Source organism: Cygnus atratus, chromosome 2 (genome assembly GCF_013377495.2).
Source record: "Cygnus atratus isolate AKBS03 ecotype Queensland, Australia chromosome 2, CAtr_DNAZoo_HiC_assembly, whole genome shotgun sequence".
NCBI lineage: Eukaryota > Metazoa > Chordata > Aves > Anseriformes > Anatidae > Cygnus > Cygnus atratus.
Genome location: NC_066363.1, coordinates 104,810,578 through 104,835,580, shown reverse-complemented (window position 1 = coordinate 104,835,580; position 25,003 = coordinate 104,810,578). Strand labels below are relative to the sequence as shown.

The window sequence follows — 25,003 nt, the reverse complement described above, 5'->3', positions numbered from 1 at the left end:
CAGCCTCATGGCCCCATGCAATGCCCACAGTGGGTCAGCTGGAGAGGATATTGGGATCACCTTCCAGACTGAGAGGGGTTACTGCCGAAGGGGCATGGGACACATGGGCTGAAGGTGAGGGGCATTTGGGGAACAAACAACTGGAATTCAAGGAACAAGGTGTGTGTGGAGAGAGAACAAAAGTTAATGGAGTAGAAATAATGGTCATCCTACAGGATGAATGTATTTCCATGCTGAATGGTATTACATATGGCAGAATAAATAAATAATTTGCTTCCAAAATCACATTCTGATAGACATCCTTCTGAAAGACTTGGCTTTGTTAACAAGTTTCTGGTTGCATGTAAATTTTAACTAAAAGTTCTTCTACAGTAGTTATTACTGTCTTATCGTTACTGAAGTGTAGATGTGTAGATTTGTATACAAATATTAACAATTTGCCCTGATATCTACTATTCAGCAAAAGCAATAATGGATCAAATATATCTTCTGTGAGAAGTGTTCACTTCTTCATTCTGTCCATTTAACATGAAGTGGCTTAAAGCAAAGGAGTAAATTTTGACTAGATTATTAATAATTTTGATGAAACAATTATTTTTAAATCATATGCTGACATTTCTGGGCTTTTGGATATTTACAGGTATAACTAAATAACGAGGCATTGGATTGAATAGATTGAGTAATTGAAAAATAACTTCTCTTAAAAATTGAGTCTCTATGAAGCCTTTGGAATTTATTAATTGTATTTGTCAGGGTAAAAGAAGGTAAACTTTTAACTTTAATTGGGTGTAGAATAAGATTAGTATGTACCGTTTGCATAAAGGTGGAAAATAAGCATTATTAAAAAGTTAAAAATTTTGTGTATTTATATTTGTTGCATCTCATGTTAATGTTGATTTGTGCCTGGTAAGTAAACTTGTTATAAGCCATTTTTGAACTGTAGTACGCTAGCCAACGGATTATTAATTAGGATTACGTTCTAAATCTCTGTGCAATTTCTGAGTATTATTGATTTGTTCTTACTCAAATTGGTCTATTACTCTTATAGTGTGCGATATCCCACGGGGGACAAGTGACATCCGTCTTTTCTACGCAAATATGCGAAAAGTCATCCTTACTGTGGTTGGATGTTTCGTTTTTGATCGGGATGGTTTCCAGCAATCTCCTGGACGTCATCTGGAATCAAACAGGTAATGTAACTATAAGGATAACTTTCAGATAATGCCCAACTGAAGTGTGGCTCCTTTCATTTGAAATCATGAAGATTTCAATGACGGTAATGGAAAGTGACTTGCTCCACAAGTTGAAGAGCTGCCTCTATGGTGAGAATGGCCCCAGTGAGTATATAGGTGGTTCTTCTCATTGTTTTTCTCTGTAATCCGTTAAACTATTACGATAACCTTTAAACTATTCCTTAAGTTGACATCATAGACTGTATCTGCAACTTCCTGTTCTTCATCTGTGTTGTGGTTTAGCCCGGCTGGCAGCCAAACACCACACAGCCGTTTGCTCACCCTCCCCCTCCCTCTCCAGGATGGGGGAGAGAAACGGGAAAGTGAAGCCTGTGAGTTGGGATAAAGACAGTTTATTAAGACAGGAAAAATAATAACAATAATAATAATAATAGTAGTAGTAGTAGTAGTAATAGTAATAATGTGTACAAAACAAGTGGTGCACAATGCAATTGCTCACCACCCGCTGACTGATGCCCAGCCCATCCCCGAGCAGCCGGCCCCCCCACCCCGGCTAGCCACCCCTATATATTGTTCAGCATGACGTCAGATGGTATGGAATACCCCTTTGGCCACTTTGGGTCAGCTGTCCTGGCTCTGTCCCCTCCCAGCTCCTGCTGCACCCCTAGCCTGCTCGCTAGCAGGACAGAGCGAGAAGCTGAAAAGTCCTTGGCTTGGTGTAAGCACTGCTCTGCAACAATTAAAACATCAGCATGTTATCAGCGCTCTTCTCATTCTAATCCAAAACATAACACCCTGCCAGCTACTAGGAGGAAAATTAACTCTGTCCTACCTGAAACCAGGACAATCTGATTAAGCTTTTCCTGTTGGTCCTACAGGACTATAACTACCTCATTCCTTGTCAAGAATTTTTGATGTTTTGTGGTGGAAGTAGTTCATATTCGGAAGGATTAGTGGCTTTTTCCTTGTCCAGCTCGTGTGCCAGCCTGTCAATGTAATGTATGCTATAGCTCATCAAAAGAATGATTGGTGCTGAAGCTTCCTTTCCTGACCAAATGAAGTGGTCTGTTACTGAGGATTTCTTTGGAGGATTGGCAGAGACTTGGTCTTTAATTTGGGCTTGTTATTTTTATTTAGATAGGTTGCTATAGCACTTGGAGCCCTGAAAACTGAAAGATCCAAATTCTTAAGATAGCGTAGCATAAAAACAAAATACATAAAAAATAAATATGGGTTAACATTAACACTATAAAGGACATATTAACATAGTTGGTTCTTGAGTCTTCATACTTTTTTCCCCTCAAGATCCTGTAACTTAAGTGAAGAAAGGATCCTACCTAGTCCTGATTAACATCTATTTAGACACTTTAACATTTAACACTTTAACATTTATTATTAACAGTTAATTAACATTATTAACAGTTTAACATTTATTTACACACTGCCTTGGAATCACTTGTGCATCTTGAGCTCCAGATGCTGAACACTTTGGTCTACTTGACAGATTTGTAGACTAGCAAGGTGTTTGTTGGGCAAAGTGGGATTGTGAAGATAGAGACTGGAAACAAGTATCCACAGCAGCAAGCAGGACACTTTTCAAGCCTTTTTTCCCCCTGCTTAATAGCCTTAACAGTTCTTCTAGTTTTGAATTTATTCACTGGCTAAGCGTCATGAGGATCTTCACTTTCTAAGTAAGCTGTAATTCTCAGAAGAGATCTGTTAACTACTTATATGACCATTGTGAAATCCTATGTCATGGGTGTGAATTGGCTGCCTTTCCAATTTCATCACTATCTTAAGGGATTAATCCATAGGTATTAGTTCTGTTCTAAGCTGTGTGAGGATTCTCGGAAGGCTTACAAAATAAAAGTAGACATATTAGGGAAAAGAGCGACGTTTACATAACACTATATGGAGCAAAAGTTACCTATTTTTCCCTGAATTGCTGAATTCTGCTTCTATTTTACTATTTAAAATCAAATTTATTGCGAGTTAAGCTTTTAACTTAAGAAAATACACCAAATCCCAAAATAGCAATTTCCTAGCTTTTGTATATGACCTTACCTGCCATGTTTTTTGCAAGCAAAAGTGTGAAGTTCTGGGCCATAGGGAAGACTAGGGGATTGGAGCATGTGTTTTGCATGGAGAGGCTGAGGCAGCTGGGTTAGTTTAGCCTCAAGCAAATAAGGCTTGAAGGGGGGGCAGGATTTTATCCAAGTGTATAACTACCTGATGGGGAAAGTAGAGAAGAGAGCCAGTCTTCTCAGTGGTGTTCAGTGACAGGTCAAGAGGCAATAGGCACAAAATTAAATGCAAGAAATTCCATTTAAACATAAAACTTTTTTTTTTCCTGTTGAGGGTGGTCAGGCACTGGAACAGGCTGCCAGATAGTTGTCAAGTTTCTATCTGTAGAGAAATTTAAAAGCTGCCTGGACCGACCTGCTGTGGCTGACCATGTTTTGAGCAGGTTGTTGGACTAGTTGATCTCCAGAGGTCCCTTCTGACCTCAGGTATTCTGTGATTCTGCTAAAGACAACTTGCACTGTTTCATTTCTCTCTGCAGTGCCTTCTTAATCCAAGTATGTATGGAGAAAGCTATTTATTTTGCTATCACCTCAAGATAATTGTTTTAGTACCTTATATTAAGCCACTTCTAAACATCCAGGGAAAAAGCTGCATCATGATTTAGCTGCTGACTTCATTTTTTCAACTGAGATTTAAACTGAAAACACATGTAAAGAGCATCTTATTTCAGTATTAAATTTTGAAAAATATTAAAAGTAGGCTGTTACAATTACTAAGTTATTTTCATTACTACTTTTGCTTAACCCGATCTTATTTTTTCAGATCTGAGAACTCTGTCAGACATATCAATGCAACTTTGGATGTTCTTCCCGTTAAAGGGCCTCAGGGTCCTCCATTACCTGTAAAAACTGATGATCTTATTCAGAATCAAGTAGATGTTCAACAGACTTGGGCTGTTAAGCCTGAACACTTGATTTTGACATCTCCTTCTGTCAGTAAGTATTTTCTGAAGTTAATAAAACAACATTCTAGTACTAAAGTAACTGTACTACTTAGTATGTTTATGTTTGTAAATGTGGCTTGAGCAATAATCTTGCTTCATGTAATGTTGCACCTGAACAATAACCTTGGCTTGAACAGTTGTGGTTATATTGTTGGGGTTAAGGTGTTGTACATGTTTTGTATACCTATAATACTTGATACATTATTACAAATATCTTAAAGCATTTTGAAGGTAAAAATAGGGCAGAAGGGCAGAAAATGCTTTATCTTAATTGATACATCTCAGACTTCTGGACACTACTGTGTTTTTTTTACATGTTAGCTGTTTGTAGCCGCCTTTGTTTTACAGGTGGAACAGCTGATACCGGGCATGTGCAAATTGTCAACCATTCTAATAGGATGCTGACATTTGAGCTTTCATGGCCAGCTCACTGCCTTACTATAACCCCACAACATGGAGTTATTGAACCAGAGTAAGTTTCTTTTCATAGTTTTCCTTTATATGTAAAAGTGTGGTGAGGATTGGAGTGGTTTATTTTGGTGGGCTCCATGGTATAGATATTTTGTCATCTCCCTCAACTGCTCCTTGTAAGATTTGTTCTCCAGACCCCTAGACATGCTTGAGCACCTCGATGTCCTTCTTGTAGCGAGGGGCCCAAAACTGAACACAGTACTCGAGGTGTGGCCTCACCAGAGCCGAGTACAGGGGGACAATCACTTCCCTAGACCTGCTGGCCACACTGCTTCTTATACAAGCCAGGATGCTGTTGGCCTTCTTGGCCACCTGAGCACCCTGCTGGCTCATATTCAGCTGCCTATCAACCAGTATTCCCAGGTCCTTCTCGGCCAGGCAGCTTTCCAACCACTCATCTCCCAGCCTGTAGCGCTGCTTGGGGTTGTTGTGCCCCAGGTGCAGGACCCGGCACTTGGCCTTGTTGAACTTCATACAGTTGGCCTCAGCCCATCGCTCCAGCCTATCCAGATCCTCCTGCAGAGCCTTCCTACCCTCGAGCAGATCGACACACGCACCTAACTTGCTGTCATCTGCAAACTTACTGAGGGTGCACTTGATCCCCTCATCCAAATCATCGATAAAGATATTAAAGAGGACTGGCCCCAGCACTGGGCCCTGGGGGACTCCACTAGTGACTGACCTCCAACTGGCTTTAACTCCATTCACCAAAATTGTAACTGCGTTGGCCGGGAATCGAACCCGGGTCAACTGCTTGGAAGGCAGCTATGCTCACCACTATACCACCAACGCCGTGCCCTTGGGCTCAGGGCTGTCTGACAAATGATTTTTTAGTAAGACAGAATTGAAGACAGCATTAAAGAAACTTTCTTGTATTGCGTAATTTTAAAATGTATTCCTTTCACTTGAGAAGGATGTGTTGAAAGGTGACAAGTTGTGTCAAGTTAAGTAGTCTGCATCAAGAACGGAGGTCTGCAAACAGGAAACAGACCTGTGGGAATGGCTGACATAAGCATGGCAAGCTACACTTGCCTAGTTTTCTGCTTTTCATGACCATCTCACTGCAGTGCTAAACGCAGTTGTGCTGTTCAGGCAGAATCTTTTATAATAAGCACTGTGATTGCTGGAGCTGTGTGGAATTCTTGAACTGATTTAGCCTAGGAAAGGAGAAGGTATGATTCCTTAGTGATAGCGAAAGCAAGTCCGAAGATCAAGGACTGCCTTTGCTGTGTTTGAGCATGTCAGATCAAGCAGGCCGCCTCCTGTTTCAGCTTGACTAAAACTCTTAAGTTCACTGGAATGTGATTGAGGCAACCTCTAACCTGTCTGAATGTGGAATAATGAAGTTTAGAGTCCCTACCGAATTTGGTACCGCTCGAAGATTTTCATGGGGAAGTGTCTCAGTGCTGAGTGTTGGTAGGTGCTGTGAAAGGAGATGCACATTTGGAGCAGGGAATGTTGGAGTTGGGAAAGACTGCAAGAATCGTCTTCAGAAAGTGTCTCTGGGGCTTCCCTTATGAATAAGGTTTGAAAGGGTGGTTAGGCAAAATTTTTCTTCCCTAGACTGCTCCATTCCACAGCAATGAAAGCACTGAGAGGTAGTGTCATCAGGCTGAATATGCTCTTTGAGACGCATGTGGTTTGTGACTCCATGCAAATCGGATTTGTATATGAAGTTTGCAGTAGATGTCCTGGCTCCTATCAACAACTTCTTGATAATGGAATGGTTTGTGACAATGGGTAACTGAGACAGTGTGTGTACTTAGTAAGTCATATTCTCACATACACAGCTTGTATATGAGAGAGGGGGAGAGTGTAAATAAGTACCATACATGTAAAGATTCTGAAAAATGCTGAGACTTTAATAAAAAAAAAAAATAAATCTAAAATGTATAGTTGCAGTTGCTCTGTGTATGCATTGGTTGGCTATGCTAATGAAAGGCTTCCTCCTGATAGAAACTAAAATCCTACCCATTATTTATTGAAACAATTCTGTAAGGATATATGAATATCCTGATTTCGTATTTTAAGGCTGTTGATGTCTGTTTGACAGCAGAAAGTAACTTTGTTGCTTTCTTTCTGCTCTCTTTTATATTTAAGATTTTGCAATATAGAATATGGAACATGTGAATCAGAACTTACGTTCTCACTGGTCGAATGACTGGGTTAGGTTGTAACTGCTTGGGAATGAGTTGAGTGGACTCTCCAGTTTGTGCTACCCAGAATAATCATAGAAACCACTGATAACTTTAAAAGCATTTTCGTTTTTTTGAAAATCAGTGGTTCTGAATGGGAGGAAGGAAAGCAAGTTGCTTATCTAAAACTAGAATTGGTTTCAAAGATATAATTTGTGCAGTATATGTTGAACAGTAGTTTCCTTGTGGACTAGCATCGAAGATTTATTTTATCTATTTTATCTGATTCATGTAGTTTTATGTGGCCTGACAGGGTGTATGTGTTAATGATAAATAATTTTTCCCCCTCTGTCCCCTTATACAACCATCAATGACAAGTTCATAAAACTTGTTTACAAAATTTAAACTTATAACACTGATTTATAAAACTTGTTATTGTTAATCTTCTAATAACTAAACCTGAACAGTAAATTGAACATCCAAAAATCTTTTTGGATAAAAAATAAAAAAAAATTATTTCTAGATCATCTTCACTTATTTACTATCTTTAAAATGCATTCTTTCTTGAGCTAGTGAGCTCTATTTTAGATGCTCAATCTAATATGAGGATCGTACTAACTTTTTTTCTTTTATTAGGAGCCGTACACTAATTCTGGTGAGTCCTAATCCATCACTTGCCACGAAGCCTTCTGTAATTCCTTGGAGTGGGCTAATCTATATCCATTGTGATAACGGACAAAAAGTACGTGGCTTACTTGAGAGCTTAGTTTGTGACTTTGCTTTGCTGCATAAGAGTTAGTAATGCTGTTAAAATCTTTTAGATGTGGAGCACAATTTCTGTAAACTTGATTCTCATTTAAATCCCCCATCTACCCAATCTCCCCAAATTTGTAAGGTTCACTTTTCAAAAAGAAAAAGATCACGTTTTGGGAACTGAGATTCTTGTCTTGGTTCATTCATCTCTAAAGAAGTACTGTAAGGCGAACACTTAGACTGCATTGCCAACAAAAATTGCATCTGTATACCCATCACTTATACATCAATTTCTAGAAATGCTAGATTTATATTTTTATATATATCAATATATATGTTTGTCTCTGCTTTTTTTATATTTATGTATATATTTAGGTATTTGTTTTTATATATAATTGTCTCTAGCTAGTCTATATAATATTTTAAGATGAAAAGTTAAAGTAGGTTATTGGACAAGACACCACAGCTCCTTTTGGGCACCCTTAAGGTGAACTTAACCTTTTGGTGGACAAGTCTGTGATAATGTGTAGAACAGATTCTCCTCTTCATGTGTTTTAAGCCAAGACTTTGCCCTGATTGATTTAAGGCATAATAATAAAATTTATGAAGCCAACAGGTTTTGTGCTTTCATCAGCATAATAGTAGAAAGGCTCCTTGGTAATCTGATCTCCTCCAGAGAAATAGATATTTGATTGTCATTTTTACAGCCAGTATGTATTTTGGGTTAATTATAATGGTGCAAGGAGAGAAATTAAAGACACTGAAAGGATAAAATAGCATATCTACTTACCTTCTTGATGAAGAAAAATGATGTGTGTGATACTGAACTGGAAACTGCTTTGGGGAGGGACCCTTTATCAGTGGGCATAGTGATGGGACAAGGGATAACCGTTTTAAATGGGAAGAAGGTAGAATTGAATTAGATATTAGGAAGAAATTCTTTATTATGAGGGTGGTGAGGCACTGGAACAGATTTCCCAGAAAACCTGTGGATGCCCCATCCCTGGAAGTGTTCAAGACCAGGCTGGATGGGGCTTTAAGCAACTTTGGGTAGGAAATGTCCCTGCCCATGGCAGGGGTGGTAGAACTAGGTGATCTTTTAAGGTCTTTTCCAACCCAAACCACAATTCTGTGATTCTGATTTAAATCAAACAAGCCTCCCTGCCCCCGCCCTCTCCCCCAAAACAAACAAACAAAAAAACTGCAGAGAAGTTGGTGAGAAGAATAAGTTGAGAAGGAAATGAAGGTCGTGCGCATCTTTAACTGTTACGTTGTACAATATGAAAAAGGTTTGAAAAGAATCATAGTCATTAAATTGGATAAGACCTCTAAGATCATCTGTTCCAACCTTTAACCTAGCACGGCTACATCTACCATTAAACCATGTCCCTGAGCACCACATCTACGCGTCTTTTGAATACCTCCAGGGAAGGGTGACTCAACTGCTTCCCTGGGCAGCCTGTTCCAGTGTCTCACAACCCTTTCAGTGAAGAAATTTTTCCTAATATCCAACGTAAAGATCCTCAGGCGCAACTTGAGGCCATTTCCTCTTGTCCTCTTGCTTATATGACAAAAGTAGAGGATATAGCAAAAGAATCTAATTTTAAGTTATCTGATATTTGTAATGTTTTCTCATTTCTTTACAATCTGTCCAATTAAGCAGGAAGTATGCTAGGATTTTCTTACTTTTTAGAAGCATTGCTTATGTAACGAGAAGTGAACACACAGCTCATTCTGCATGAGGCATCCCTGTTTCCTTTCTCTGCAAATACAGAATATTGTAGGAGTTGGCAGTTAAATTCAGCTAGTACAATTTATTAATGTTTCTTTTATTAATAGATTGACTTTGGATTATTCTTCAGTAAAAATACATTGCAAAGTATTTGTTCAAGACGTTATAGTTTTAAGTAAATACAGCTTGTAGTAATAAATAATGCTATTTTCTGCTACTATTTATAGTTTAGGGAGAGGGGTTCAGCCTTAACAGAACATCCAAAGTATTAAATAAAAATTTCTAGATAGTAAGTGTTGAGTAAATTTTCTTATTCTCCTGTATTAAATTTGTCCTACAATTTTAAAAGTTTACAAACTGAAGTTAGAGAAGACCAGGTAATCCATTTTTTTTTCTGTTGGAATGTGAAGACGGACAGTGCGAGTTCTTACAGCTCAAGGAAATAGAGCTTAATAGTTTGACTTTTGGGTATAAAAATGTTGACTATTTAAATATTTCTTACTTTCCAAATTGTGCAAAAGTTTATTAAAGTGCAGATTCGAGAGGAGAATGTACAAGATGTGCCTGGAGCAGGCTCTCCATCTAGAAGACGGGATATATTTACTCTACAGTCTGCAAGTCCTACTGTTCATGTGGCAAAACCTCTCTCAGCGCTTCCTTTAACAAAAATGGAAATAAAGAACAGATCTGTTCTGTTTCCTAAAACAAGAGCTGGTGAAAGCTCAGGTAATAATACTTGCATAGTAAATGGAACATCTGCAGTATCTTACGCTCATAGTTTTTGTTTACTATATTGCATGTTTGAGAACTTGAATGCATTGACTTTTGTTTTTTGTTGTTTTCATCCAGTGCAATTGGACAGTTCCCCTCTTTTGATCTTTGTTGAAATGTTAGTCCTTGTGATGGTATTCTTTTTAGAAGGAAAGAACCTTTTTTTTTTTCTTCTCCTTATGTGGTATAGCAACACCGTTTCCTGCAGATAGTTTGCATACAGACAGATAAGTTGCCAGTTTCTTAAATTATGATGAATGCAACCATACTGTGCCTCCGCAACGAAGGTGCTTTGTGGTTACTGTGTTTTGTTGAACCTTTTTTGGATCATGCTATTGTGAAGTACACTTGTTCTCTTCATCTTTGTGTGTGTCCCTAAGATATTAGATGAAGCTATCTATGTGTGGAAGAGAAATAAACGTTCTTCCTTAAGACAATAGGAATGTCAGCTATGAGACTGGCTATCCCTGTCTTGTTCAAAATGATCTAGGAAGATGTTGTTGATAATGGTTTCTAAAATCCTCAGTTTGTACTTTTAATTCCAGTAATGCTTAAAATTCTTCAAATTACTGTATGGAGCTATCATTCTGTCGTCTACATACCAGATTTGTTAGTCCTTGGTTTGGTTGGTCCTAAACAAGAATACCATTGGTGTTCTTCACTGAGCAGCCAAATATCTTGGAAGAGAATTGGGTATCTTGTTGTTGTTTTTTTTTTTTTTTTGGGGGGGGGGGGGGAGGGGGGTTAATTTTGTGCACTAAAAAGTGAAGATATCTGCCAAAAATCTGAATGCAATAAATTGAGACTGTTGAAGGTGACTTAGATTTCTCTCTGATAATGGTCTTATCCTGGATTTTAAGCTTATTTCCTACTACAAACAGTACATTCATGTAACTTTCTTGGACATGCTTCACAGTCTTTGGTAGAATTATCTACTGTTGTTTAGGGTTTTTGACGGTTAGGTGTAGGTCTCACTTCGTTTCTTGTAAGCATCTTTTGATATTATTCTTCACTAGAAGACTTACAAATTTATTTATATGAGCTTTCAAAGATTTCGTAACAGTGTGCTTTGTTTAAGTCTGGTCCTGGTTTCAGATCTACTTGGCATCATGAGAACTGTTTCCAGTAAACATCTTTGTGTCTAGAAATACAGGTTTTCTGTTTAAATCCTTTCAACTAAAGGTACTTGAACAAAGGCTTTTAATATATGTATATATTTGTCTCATTTTTCTCTTCCAGAGAGTTACCTGGAAATGGAGAATAAGGGGGATGAAAATGTGAGGTGGAATTTGTCGTCATTTACACCACCTTATGTTAAAGTGAGTGAATGCTTGTATTGGTAGCGTTCAGCACCAATCTCTTGGGTTTTTTCTTTTTTCCCTCTTCCTGCTGCTCTTTCTCCCTCTAGCCTCTCCAGAAAAAGATACGTATTTGAGCCTGAACTCAGTTACAGGGTTTCTTCTCAGTTTTCTGCCTGTCCACATTAAGGAAATGTTCTACTCTTTTCCTCGGTACTGTGCTCTCTGGCTGTGAATCAGTGCTGTGTGGGACAATTTCTGGTTCACTTAATGAATTTGCCTGTGCTCATCCAGTGTAATCCTCCAGATTGCATTAAACAATCAAACATACATAAAAGATGTGTGTTCATTTCTGATCCAGAATGCCAGTGTAACTTACCTTGTAAGAGACTTGTGCTTCTAGAATTACGCTATATGTGATATCTCTGTAGGTAATTAAAAGTTAAGGATATTTGAATCACACTACTGTTGCTTCTGCAATTGTAGCTGTAATGTTAATGTCTGTAAACACTTTCTTATTTTGTGATAGTTTGAGTGCTCTGATGGCCCCTTTGGTTTTAAGGTAGAATGATGACTTCATCAATGTAGTAAGTTTCATGTCTCAGCTCATTTGCTGAAGGATTCAATGTTTGTTTATTTGAAAGTAGTTTGAGTGTGTTTTTTTCAGTCCTTTGCAAGGATAGTGCATGTGCATGCGCGTGTTTCTTTAATGTTTTCTGAATCTGACTTGTAACTTTATTTGCAGGATGTGGATGGAACTGATTCTGTTTATAGGGTTACTTACTCTGCTTTCAGATGTTACCGCGTTTCTGGTACTCTTGAAGCTCATGGAAAAGAAAAGGTACATTAATATGCTTGAAATACGTCAATTTACCTTAACTGTAAAATGATACCTTCCAGGAGAAATTCTTGGAAATAGCAGTCGAATTTTTGAAGCTGGTTATACTCTATCTGATAATGTGTATCAGGTAGTCAGTATCTACTTCCCACTCACTGTCTTCTTACCCAGGCTGTTACAGTGTCAGCTGAGTTGATTCTAAGAATTCATGCAATCTGTAGTTTGACTTTGTGCCACTTCTTGTTTGTTTTAGAAGATAAACTATCCTAGAACAGAAAATTGTTTTCAAATGCTTTGTAAAATCCACAACAATATTACAACTAATACTGTGTTATTACAAAACAGATGTGAGAACTAGTTTCTCTTCCTTAAAGAGAGGTCTCTTTTTGTAGTTCTTTAGGAACAAACGTCTGTTCTTGAAATTGATTTCATTTGACTTACAATTGTATCTTCTGGCCAGTAGAGGGTTTCATAACCACAGTTATAAAACACATTCAGAGACATACTTGAAGGGGTTTCTATAGGGCTTTTGTCCCTCACCTTCTCCCCTAATACTACTTTAATTACAGAATGTCAGGGATTAGAAGGGACTTTGGAAGATCATCTAGTCCAATCCCTAACCTATCCCCAATTCTGTCTGTTCATCTTCATGAACACCTATCTTTTAATTGTTACGGATTGCAATATTGATGATGCAGTTTAGGATCTATTTACAAGAAATAGAAGACTTCCTTTCAGTTTCATTGGTTATGCTACTACTAGAAACCATTATTTGATTTTGATTTTAAACAAATGTGTTTGCCTTATCAGTCCCAATTCAGGTGTATTTATTAGAATAACGTTTTAATTATTGGCATGTAAAACTGTTGGGCAGAGCTGATAAGGTGTAGGTTGCTGTCATTATTAGCTCTCTTTTATCCCAACTCTAAAATCAAAGCAAGGCTACAGTTGAATTAAGCAGATATGACATTATATAGAAAGGATCCTTTATTACATAGGTGGCCTTTAAGGATGATCAAATATGTGGCCTGTAATTTACTTTAAATTTCAGTCCTTCTAGTAATTGTAGTACAGGGTACTTATAGACTAAGTTGTTGACTACTTAGCTGACATGTTCCCCTCGTGGTACACTTCTCCCCCATTTTACTAATACAAATAATTGTGCAAGCACTTGCTGACTTTTTTTAAGGAAGATTAGCTGAACTTAATTTTTGTGTGAGTGCTTACACAACCCGTTTCATCAGAACTTTTTTATTTGTGGGTTAGGGAGGATGAGCTATTAATGTATGCATCAATTTCTGTAGTGAGCAAATTTTGCGCTGGCTTAACTGTAACTTTGTGTAAGTACAATTGTGAAGTTGGATAGATTATTTTAGTAAACTTCTGCAAAATTTTTCTCTTGTTTTGGTAGGTTGCTCTAATATTTTTACCTAGAGACAGTGGGGATTACTCCCAGTTTTGGGACCTTGAGTGTCACCCTGTTGAGAAACCTAGTTGGAAACACAAACTAAGATTTCAGCTTTCTGGAATAGTGAGTATACAAATACTATAAACTGTCCAGAGCATAATTTTTTGATAATCTATTAATGTTACTACATAGTAGTATCTCTTGTATGCCCCAATGTTACTCTGATAAAAAAAAAAAAGGGGGAATATTTTATGTCAGCCTAAACTGTACTGTTTTTCTTATATTAAAAATATATTTCTCATCTTGCTTATATGATAATGCATTATCTTTTGTCACTTACCGTGTAAAATATTTGTCTGCTCAGAGAAAGCAGAGGAACTTGACCTCTGTAGGAATTTTTTCTGTAGTGTAAGGTTTGCTTTTATCCGACACAATGCATTGGTTTCATTTATGTAAATGAATATCAAAGTAATTGCCCTTTGCTCTAATACGTAACTTAATGCAATACTGGAATTTAAAAACACCTATATTGGTTACATGGATATGTTTCTGCTGGAGTCTATTTGAATGCTTTATCAGAGCTCATGGGGGTGATTTTTGAGATTTATACATAGGAACAATTAGATCTGAGCTCTCCTTTGTGCCCCTCATGTTCCTCAGGTCTTGTTTTATGGTGAGCCTGGAGAGAAGGGTTTGGGAGTTAGAACTAATTTTCTGTGTTCTTTCCTTACCTTTCTTTTAATCACTACCTCACCATCCATCCAAGAGGCGCCTGAAGGAGACAGAGAACCTATCGCTAAATATTTAAGACGAATTCTAATGCTTAGTTAAATGAGCTGAATGTGAACAACTTTGTATATTAGGTATTATATATGCTTTTATGTCCTCTCCAGAAAGCTGGACTTGATTTTTTTTGAGAAGCCCAGGTAAATACTTAGGGTCTTTCTGTAGAGTACCAAGGATGTTTCAGTGGAAGGAACCTTACTTATCCTTCTTGGCAAGATACCTGCCTTTTTTTTTTGTAGGGTCTTTGTTCTTCCCAGTAATTATGTTGAAAAGCGGGCTTGTTAATGATGTATATGTTAAGTGGCTTCTAATTTTTACAGGAAGAATGAGACCTGTATAATATCTGGTTTGAGATAGGTTTTTTTAGATTTCTTCAAATTCTTTGAACGTAAGTTTCCTTAAAATGAGGAAAGCATCTATCATTTGACTGTTAAAAGCATGTTGAAATTGAGAGAAGATGAATTCTTTATCAGAAATCTAGAGTTCTGGATGATTCTCTTCTTAGAACATGACTAGTTGTCAGAGTTGTGTTAAATCTTTGAGCAGCACAACTTGATATTAATGTTTTTGAACTAACATGTCAGATTTGTTCCTCTTGATTTTTTTCTAAAGCTGTTTTAACAGTTAGATCTTTCCAGCATCTCCATATGCTTATGGGAAAAACATTGCAGAAATATGTTGAGATCATTTTGAAAAAGAGTTGAAAATATTTTGCTTATCATCTAAGTAAGGAACTATGTATCAGTTTGCAAGAGGGGTCAACACAGGACATTTACTTAGATTGTTGCAGCTTTTTAATCAGATCCACTTTTAGTTGAGATGACAAGTCAATTATTGGCTATTATGTCCTAGAGACCAAGAGTTTAGACTGCATTATTACAACTTTGAAAAGGACTTGTATCATGCTGGGTTTGCTGAGGCAAAGAGGGCTACTGCTATGGTTAATGTGACTTTTGATAAAACGAAGTAGGAAGACTGACTGTCATTCACAATGACTGAGCAGTACTTTTTTATTACACCACTTCAAAAGAAAAGAAAATGTGAAGGAGATCAGGAAAGAACTAAAAGAACCAGATGAATTTAGGAAAATCAGTGACACCACTTTGATTTTTTTTTTTTTTCCTTAAGAAACAATTATCTATGACTTTGATTATGCTCTGCATGCATTTGTAGTCCCCACAGCTAGAAACCATACTCAACAGCTTAGATCATGTCTCCAGTCTGATCCTATGGACAGGGAAAGCAAGAATTGTACGTACCCTTTGCAGCCCAAGCATGTCAATACTGGTGATTCATATTCAGTTTTTCCTTTTCCTGAAAAACATTTATTAGGCTGCTATCACAAATTGGTCAAAAATCATTGGAGTAAAAGTAAGTATCACCATTGTGCACAAATCTATTGGATTGGTATTTTGGTTTAAGTATTGGTCTCTTCTGGGTGAAGCAGTGAATCAGCAAGAACCTGTCTGCTGAGGCAGGACCTAAGTTATGATTGGTCACGTGGAAAGTTGAGAACTGAATAAAGAACTCTTGCTATTGTTTGAAGATACTACCTTTTTTTTAGTGTGATATGTGTACTTTAGCTGTGTAACTAACTTTTTAGTATATCATTTTGCAACAGGCAAAGTGAACGAACTGAGCTCAATTTCTCAATCCTAAACACAAAACATACAGTCACTTAGAAGTCTTGATTTGGTTTTTATTGTTATCAGCAAGTATGGAAGCTTCATCTTTGGGTATTCTCGGAGTGAGAGGAGGAAAGATATTTTTTTAAGCTCAGTGAGCAAAACAAATTCCAATTTTAAAACTAAACAGATTCATATGCTCCTGAGGTTGGTTTGGATCAACAGCGCTGAATGTAACCATTTGGACAGCATTAACATACTGCTTTCATTTGAAACAGGCAAAATCAGTAGGGAGTCAAGTAAAGCATGCAATACTTCACGATGCTCTTACAAAACCAGGGAGATCCTCTGATTATTCTGTATTATTGTGTAACGTGTATTATTCCCATGCACTAAAGTTGCCCTATTCTAAATTAGAATTTGAATGATAACACTGAGGTGTGACACCCATCATATTTCCTTACATGGAAAACATAAAGTTCTTGAAAGAAGAGACATACCAATCCTTTCTCGTCTTTATGTATCGGGTTCTGTAGTGGTTCATGAGTTATTTGCAACTGAAGAGTATGCTCTTAAAACTAAATTTATTTTTTTGGTTGCTGGCTGCTGCTACTTCTGACAGACTGATCAGCAGCTCCTTCAAGACAAGAAATGAGTGTCTAAAAGACAAGTTTGTCATAGCAGCTCTATTGAAGAATAGTCTATTTTTTAGTCTTCCCTGCATAAGGGAATCAACTGCTTGTCTAAAACATCAGCATAGTTTGAAAAAAATAATAAAGATCATGTTGTATGATCATAAGCACAGGAGGTAAAGAATCTTTGTTCTTTTATGTATTTGTTCAAGTTGTTGTGACCTGAGGAGCTCCAGACAGTATCTGGCTAGATTTTGACAAACAATGGAGAATTTGAAATTAGCTGTTTGGCAAAGTATTTGCTTAGGATGAGCTGGTTTCCCTGTGTTAGAGAACACACTGAATAGAGGCCCTGAAAATGGTAGATGTTTTGGTCTAGTATCTCAGTTTAACTGTTACTATATAACGCACTATCAGATTCTTTTTCTTTGGAGAGATCTTTCTTTGGGAATGATATATTATCTGTAATACAGAAGTATTACAAATTTTCTTGATTTTCTGAGAATTTAACCTATAATGATGACTTAGGTCTTCCTTTTGGAGCAGTTGTTTTGCTGACCTTGCTGCTCCTGAAGCCTATGGGCAGAATATCTGCAGAGGAATTGCTAGTGGCTTTCACAAGATTCTGCCTGCATTGCTAGTTTGCTGTGAACTGGCTTGTGAGAAATATTTATTAGGCGCAGAAGCCTGTTAGTGTTCCTCCCAAATTACTGCTTTTGCCTTAATAATCCAGACTACTATTCTGAAATACACTTGGAAAAAAAAAAAAGGAAGATAAAGCCTTAGTCCCTTCTTGTGTGTAAAGAAAATTACTTAAATACTTTTGAATACAAAATGTAAAGGCTTCTCTATTTTTCCAATAGGGTACTAAAACTGAAAATAAAACTGCAATTGTGAAAGCTTCCACAGATACGGTCATAGGAACTGGGCTTCCAGTTATACCAGAAAGGAAGGTTTACTCTGAAGCACCTACAATTAAAGCAGGGTATGTATGGGGCAAAAATTGAAACGAGAGGCTGCAACTGGGTAGAAGCTTAAAAACAAACCTTTTCACTGTTAGGATAGTTATACGGCAGAACAGGCTGCCCAGACAAGCTGTGCAGTCTGTCTGTGAAGATTTCTGGGACCTGACTGGACTGAACCCTGCGAAGCCTGGTTCTGACCTCAGAGCTGGTGCTGGCTGGAGCAAGAAGTTGAACTAGAGACCTCCTAAGTTATCCTGTAACTTTATATTAAGGAGTTGCAAAACCATACTTGGCCAAACCTCTTATTAGCTTTGTATTTTTCAGTTTGCCATACTTTTTTCAGTAAAGTTCCTCAGTTGCCTAATCATAATTTGTTGTTGTAAACTAACCAGTATCAGCAGTAGAATCTTATGTAACTGACCCATTTTGGAGGTTTTTTTTTTTTTGAAAAACTGCAAAGTTGCTTCTAAGAAGAGCAGCATTATACTGCATGTCTTAATTTTGCTGTTCTTCAATCTAAAGTTGATCTACAGTTCTTATTCTATGGGAGGGGAGTAAAATTTTCTGGTTAAACATGGAATCCCTGAAAAGAGGTTAGCTCTCTAGTAAAGCATATGGGGGAAATTCAAATTGTAAAAGTGTGTATAAGTAAACATACATATATTTATATATGTATCTATATATATTTATATATTATATATACAAATATTTACGCTGCAGCAATGCTTTCATTATACTCTTAATGGCTAAAATGTATAGCCTATAAAACTTAAGGTGACAGAGTCGATGCCTTTGGGATCTTTCTATTTTTTCTGATTTATTCTGATGAGAAATCAGAAATGTCTTGAAGTATGCAGTCAATATATGCAGACCGTGTAAATAAGAAATTTTAATATCTTAACTCCCTTTTTCAAATCAGATCGAGTGACATAACTCGAGGGGTATATGCACCAGAAGACCTGTATACTTTTCCTCTAACTAGAGTTGGGGAATCACGCACATTAAAAGTCAACTTGCGAAATAATTCCTTTAGAACACACTTGGTAAGTTTGGCAAACTTGCTTTTAAATATATTCTCATAAGTCCTTCCAGCAGTTCAACTGCTATTTTTAAATCTTAACGGAAGTTCGCAATAGTGCAAGTCTTAGCTTGATAGTTTCAAAAGACAGTATTACATCTGAAGAATTCTGCTCTGTAATTTTTCCCTTTTCACTGAGTTGGTGAGGTTATTTGTAATATATGCAATTGGAAAAAAAATACTAAATTATAGTTCGCGTAGATTTGTTGTTATCCTGATTTATTTTTTTATTTTTAACTTCATTAAAACATCCTGAGATTTGGATTTTTCTTAATACTCACGAATATGGGCATGTTATTTTCAAACACTTTGTCTATCTAAAGCTGTATTTGTAATTGACCTCGTTTATCTTCACCATGTTTTAAATTAAATATGATAGGGTTAGATACAGTGAGTTTTTAAGCATTTTTTATTAAATTGCAGCTGACGTTCTTGAGTCCCAAAGAGCCTTTCTACATCAAGCACTCGAAATACTCTCTAAGGTGAGTAATGCTTATGCTAACACTCTCATCTAACAAAAAAAAATTAAAAAAAGAAATTCAATAAGATAAATATCTTGTTAATGTACAGTGCGAAAGTGTAGATACATACATTTAATTAGATGGAATGATGGGTGTTTTTATATATATATATATATATATATATAGTTTTGCTAATGCTGTGCTCTGTAATCTTGGTTAGAAGCAGAATAAGCCCACACAGTTATTTCTGCATCTGCCAATTTCTTCTCCGCAAATTGTTTCTAACAGTGCTGCTGCTTTTAATGCTAAGCCTAATGCTTCACTTAACCGTTTGGCATACTGTGCACAATCAAGTCATTCCTTCCATTTATACTTTGTACACAACAGACCAAGCAAATTGCCTTCATCATGCTTCTAATTTGACAAATCTGCAGAGCTGCATCAAAGATTCTCTGCAAATACAAGGTTTGAGCAGCCAGTGGAATTGCCTGGTCATACCAAGTATTTAAGCATATTACCTGCATAAAAGGAATCTTTACGTTGGTGATAACAATCCCTCAAAATATACCAAATCATCTTTGGAGCTGATTACAAGTATTTGACAGACCTGTTAGTCATCTCTTCAAGAAATACAGCATCTCTCCTGTGCTTGTCTGCAACAGTGGGATTGTCAGGAAGATAGAAATGCAACCATTTCATTAGAAGTCTTACAGCACACATTCTCAGTGTTCTAACAGATCCCCATTTTAAAGATGAAGAAACTAAGGGTATACAGAATAGAAATTGTGAGCCAAGTCAGAAATAGAACTAGATACTCTGATTCCTAATCTAGTTTCCTGTCTACCAATGATACTTATCATTTATTACAAAAACAGGGCTGTGGTGGTGTTAACCATAGGTATTCCAGGTATTTTTAAAGCCACTTTTTATTGTTAAGTGTTATTACTCTGCTTAGGCAATTTTCCAGTGTCTCTACTTAACTGGCTTTTTTTCTTAAATATGATGTATAGGACAGTACAGAAGGGTTTTTATGGAAGTAGCAACCAAAATAAAATCTCACCAAATAAAGGTGACTAGCTAGATCTGTGAGGCTGTACAGCCACAGACAAAGGACAGGATGTCATGACACTCCATGAAAGAAGATGAGTAACTTTATTGGAAGCTGCTTAGATATTTCAAAAATATTCTTGAGGAATTCTGTCAAAGCTATTTGGTATATTTTCTATGAGAGTTGATAAACTCCTGTTGCTTTTATCCAAAGTAGAATTAACAAGTCTAAAATTGAGCCTGCTATTTCTAAAGGTTATCAACTAAATATACCCTACCTTTTAATAATCACATTCTAGTACTGTTCTTCTAGTAAATTTGGCTATTTTCTCCATTTGTAAATATTAGCCTCTTCTAGCTTTTTTTATAATTCATTCATCCGAAGTCGACATAGCTCTCTGAAAAAGCTCTCCCATTTAAGAGCATAAAGCACAGAAGAATTATGTGACTTGAACAGATGCTTTTAAAAAAACAAACAAGTGTTAAAAGAATTTTAAATGGACTTTGAGAACAACATCATTGAGGATTTCAAGAAAGCCGGCATTAACTGCATCCTTCTAACCTAGGTTAACTGGACATATTGTAGAGTAATGCTCAAAAGCAATTAGCTAAGAAAACTGTTCTCAGGAACTTGGAATATTAGTCTGTAAATAAGTTTAAAAATAGAAAGTACCGCCTGTCTACATTTGGACCAAAAGAAGTGTTACTTAATAAACATGGTGTGTTGCATGCTCTTTATTTTGAGGGCCAAATTTGAAAGCAATCATGTGTAATCAAGTTTTAAATCTGGGTAGTGAAATCGCAGGTTAATGTTTGTATTTAAAATCAAGAAATCTGACCTTCAGAAACCGGCACAGTGGTTTGCCAGTTCTTATTTGAATTGGTTGTATGCTCACAAGTACCACTAGTTAGCAGTGCTAATTCCTTCACCTGTTTGCTGAATTGAAAATAACAACAGGCTCTATCCAAAATACAGCATCTTGCAACCAAAACTGCAGGAAAATTAATACGGAATTTCAGTAATTTTCACCAAATATCTTAATGCATATATATATATGCTAAGTGACATCTTCGTGGTTAAAATATAAATCCTATAAAGAATGGGTGGAAAGAAATTGTCGGAAGTTGGCACTAAAAAGAGGAGTTATGTTTGTTGACAAACACAATATAACAAATTCAATATAACACAGAATATATAAGTATATTCTATGCCACAAAAAGTACTTTTAACAAGATAACTCAAGTTTTATAAATATATGGATGAAACATTAAAACACTTGACTTCATAAGACCCTTTGAGTAAGTTCTGTTTCTGGAAGGACTACCAGGTTGTGCCTACCCAAAGAAGTTTGAAAACTAAGGTATTTCTATTGTCTTTAGAAGCCATCTGAAATAACCTGATTACAGGATAGTAGGTATTTCAGATACTGTGCTAAAAGGTAAAACTCTTCTGCACTTCGCTGATTTATTTTTGTTTCCAGTTGCTGTTATTCTTGCAATTGTGATTCATCATTCACTATTGATAGACTTGGTTACTATAATTTAGATGTAGCTTACCAGTACTGTTTCTGTGGAAACAGTGGTTTTGGAGGACTACAATATTGGTTTGTTTGACTATGAAGTAGGCTTCAGGCATACCTGACTTCAGAAATACCACTTGAAATTGATGCAATAACCTGTAAAAGCCACATAGACTTCATAGACTGAGTTGTGGGCATAGTGGCAAGTTTGAATTGAAGTAAAACTTCTCATTAAGACCAAAACAGTTAATTGCATGTGAATTTGAGTTGTCCTGACAGTACTTTGACTATGTTTCTTGTTACTGTACTTCAGAAAAATCATTTGGGTTACTTCCATTAATAAGAACATTTATACTATGTAGTAGACCAAAGAACTGTTATATATATGGAGTCTGACCTTCCCAGTTTTCTTTGTTGAAGAAAGTGAAAATAACATCTTTCCCTTTGGACTAGGAAATATGAGAATTCAAGGCTGTTAAGCCTTATTTTGGTAGGGAGAAGTCAACTGGCTGCTACAAAGCAAACTGAGTAATATCTGACTAATTCTGCTTTTAGAAAGGACAGTGTATAGCACCAATTAGATGTATACCTGAATTCATTGGTCAAAGTAAATGGAATATAGTTGCTACATGCTAAGAAACTGCTCAACATTATTGAGGTCATATATTAACTATTTGGGAAATTAATATTTGAAAGCCAGATGGGACCATCTCTTGAAAAGAATCATCCATCACTTACTATTGTTTTGATAGTGTCAGTTTGAGTTTGGTTATATTGTTCTTCTTGAGTAAATGTTAGGATATGTAAGGAAGCACACACATGTGATTTTGAAGATGATATAGACTTGTGCATCCCTCCTGAATTTACTTTTATTTTTGTAAAGTCTTGAGTGGATTGGTTGTATGCAGCTGCAGTCTTGATTCTTACTAAATTTTCTTCTCTATTGCAATGTATCTGCTATAGAAGAAAAGGTCTTACTCGATGTTCTTCATTTATAAAATAGTTCTTTTTAAACTAAGCTGAATAAATATCTTCATCCCATATGTTATAGGTGTTTGAAGAGGCAGAGCTTGGCAGATTGGTTGTATAACACTAAAGTATGACATGAAACACTTATCTGGCTGAAATCCTTTGCTGTATTGTTTATTTTAGTTCAGTACTTCATGATCAACGTGTCATTTTTCTACCAACTCAAAGAATACAGTAGCACATCAGTCTATATTCTGGTAGCGTATACTCCTAACAGGTTACCTCACCGATCATGTTCTGTTTAACAAAAAAATAAATATCGAAATACATTTCCATGCTTTAAAAAAAAAAAAAAAAAAAAAAAGCTGGGATCAGGTTTATGCATAGGGCAAATAAATATTATGACTTCCAAGTGCAGAAGAAGGATAAGTGCAGATAAGGACAGATTGATTACAATAGGTTGGATTACTGTGGAAGAAAACATATGTAGAGGTAGGAACGAGATATGGAAAAAGTAGGGGAAACAAATACAACGCAGAGGATGTTAGATAGCACTAATCACTGTCCAGGGCAGAAAAGTGGAATTACAATAAAGTTTAAAAACAGTCTTATTTTCTTTGTCTCACTGAGTTTTGCTGTTTGTTTTTCCTTATTCTGCTACATGCCTGCTACTGTTACCTGTCTGCTAGTATTTCCATTGTATGCCATGGAATTGAATAGGCTGCCACTTAGCACTTCCAGCTTCTTTGCTTGTATAGCTTGTGTTTATATTTAAGAACGTTCGCTCTGGGCTTTTGAGAATTAAGACAACCAGCCATTACATCCTACCTAGAGCTGATTTTATTTTTTTTTTTTACTACTTGGTATGTTTTTATGCAATCTGAATAGAAGAACACTTATATAATCTAAAAAGATATGATGCAACATCTTGAAAATGCTGTTTGAGGGTGGATGCATTTATTGGCTTGTTGATGATTCAGTGAAATATTTATTCACGTGGAGGCAATTAGAAATGAAATTATTTTACTAGTTTCACATTGATCAAGAGTTGGAAATTTTAGTATGCTCATCAACTGATTTTTGAAAGGAAGAAATGTAGTAACTTTGCTCTAAATATAGTTAAGGTACTATCGATATTCTTGCAAAGAGGCAGACCAAACCTAGTCAGCTAAACTAGCAGCAATAAACAACTAATACTTTGTATAGATAGTAGGAAAGAATCATCTTTTACAATTGAACTCCCTCATAAGATAAATAGATCAAAACTATAAAAATAAATTGATCCAGTATGCATTCAGTACACTGCTCTTTGGAAAATCAAAACTAGAACTTCTCTATCTGGTACAATTTACTTGCATATTAACACTGATTATACACATAATTGTCTCTTTACAGATCCCATCATTACATCAACGTGCCAGTCCAGTTCAAGCCACCTGCAGAAGGCATATTTGAAGCTCTCTTGGCCGTGTATACGTCCAAATATGGCTATGTTAATATTCGACTATGTGGTAAAGCTGTCGCAAAAGACTAGTCAGAACAGTTTTACAGCCATTTATAATAATTTATAACAGTTCATGCAATTTAAAATATTGAAGGATTTGCTACTACATTTCCATACTAACTTCCTACTTGTTTTGCCCTGTGATGCTGCTTTGACAGAAAGTCTTCTTTAAGATGAATTATGGTGCTTGTTCTACAAGTATATTTTCATAGTAAAAACACTGAGAAATATCATTGTATGTTTTAAAGTTATCATGTTCTAACTTATGTTTCTGCACTTTTGTTGAAGAGGGAAGTTTTCTATTTTTGCATTTATTAGGACTAGTTAGATAAGATTGTATTTTATTTTTAGCATTGTAAATACAGAAATAAAGTGTGTTAACCGTTGATTCCATCTGATTTCTGTCTTCGGTTGTTAGAGGGTTCCTCGCTGTAGGTAGATGATTAATCTTCCTGCTCTTAGGAAGCAGGAACCTAGCAAAGCTAGTTTTTAGTGTGTGTTTTGTTTTGGGGTGCAGGGGGAAGTGGTTGCAGTACAGAAGCTGACTTGTTAAATATCATGCCTTCAACCTGGTAAAGGTGGGACCATAAAGCTGACAATTATCCTATACCTCTGTACAGTTCAGTGGCAGACATAAGCATTGTTTTTTAATCCTAGCAATGTGAAAACATAAATTCAACATGAGCATACTGCCTTCAGCCCTCCAAAATGATTCATCTAGCTCAGCATTCTGTCTATTAACAGTTGCAAACTAGAGATGTTGTTCTGGGAGATCACGTAAGCATGACT

The 25,003-nt window shown here is 36.4% G+C and overlaps 1 protein-coding gene and 1 non-coding gene across 2 annotated transcripts in view; one reads left to right on the top strand and one right to left on the bottom strand.

Moving 5' to 3' along the window:
* The window catches only part of CEP192 (centrosomal protein 192), a 66,372-nt gene extending 41,765 nt beyond the window's left edge, over nt 1–24,607 (top strand). The window contains exons 33-44 of the mRNA XM_035565344.2: nt 1,049–1,190; nt 4,041–4,213; nt 4,570–4,693; nt 7,464–7,569; nt 9,834–10,038; nt 11,323–11,402; nt 12,127–12,222; nt 13,631–13,750; nt 17,534–17,655; nt 18,555–18,678; nt 19,137–19,195; nt 24,106–24,607. Coding sequence (XP_035421237.1) covers nt 1,049–1,190; nt 4,041–4,213; nt 4,570–4,693; nt 7,464–7,569; nt 9,834–10,038; nt 11,323–11,402; nt 12,127–12,222; nt 13,631–13,750; nt 17,534–17,655; nt 18,555–18,678; nt 19,137–19,195; nt 24,106–24,244 — 1,490 coding nt within the window. The 3' untranslated portion in view covers nt 24,245–24,607. The remainder of the gene's footprint in view (nt 1–1,048; nt 1,191–4,040; nt 4,214–4,569; nt 4,694–7,463; nt 7,570–9,833; nt 10,039–11,322; nt 11,403–12,126; nt 12,223–13,630; nt 13,751–17,533; nt 17,656–18,554; nt 18,679–19,136; nt 19,196–24,105) is intronic.
* Nucleotides 5,413–5,484, bottom strand: TRNAG-UCC (transfer RNA glycine (anticodon UCC)). The gene has a single exon. It is a non-coding gene; the product is annotated as a tRNA-Gly (tRNA).
* Nucleotides 24,608–25,003: the final 396 nt, after the last annotated feature.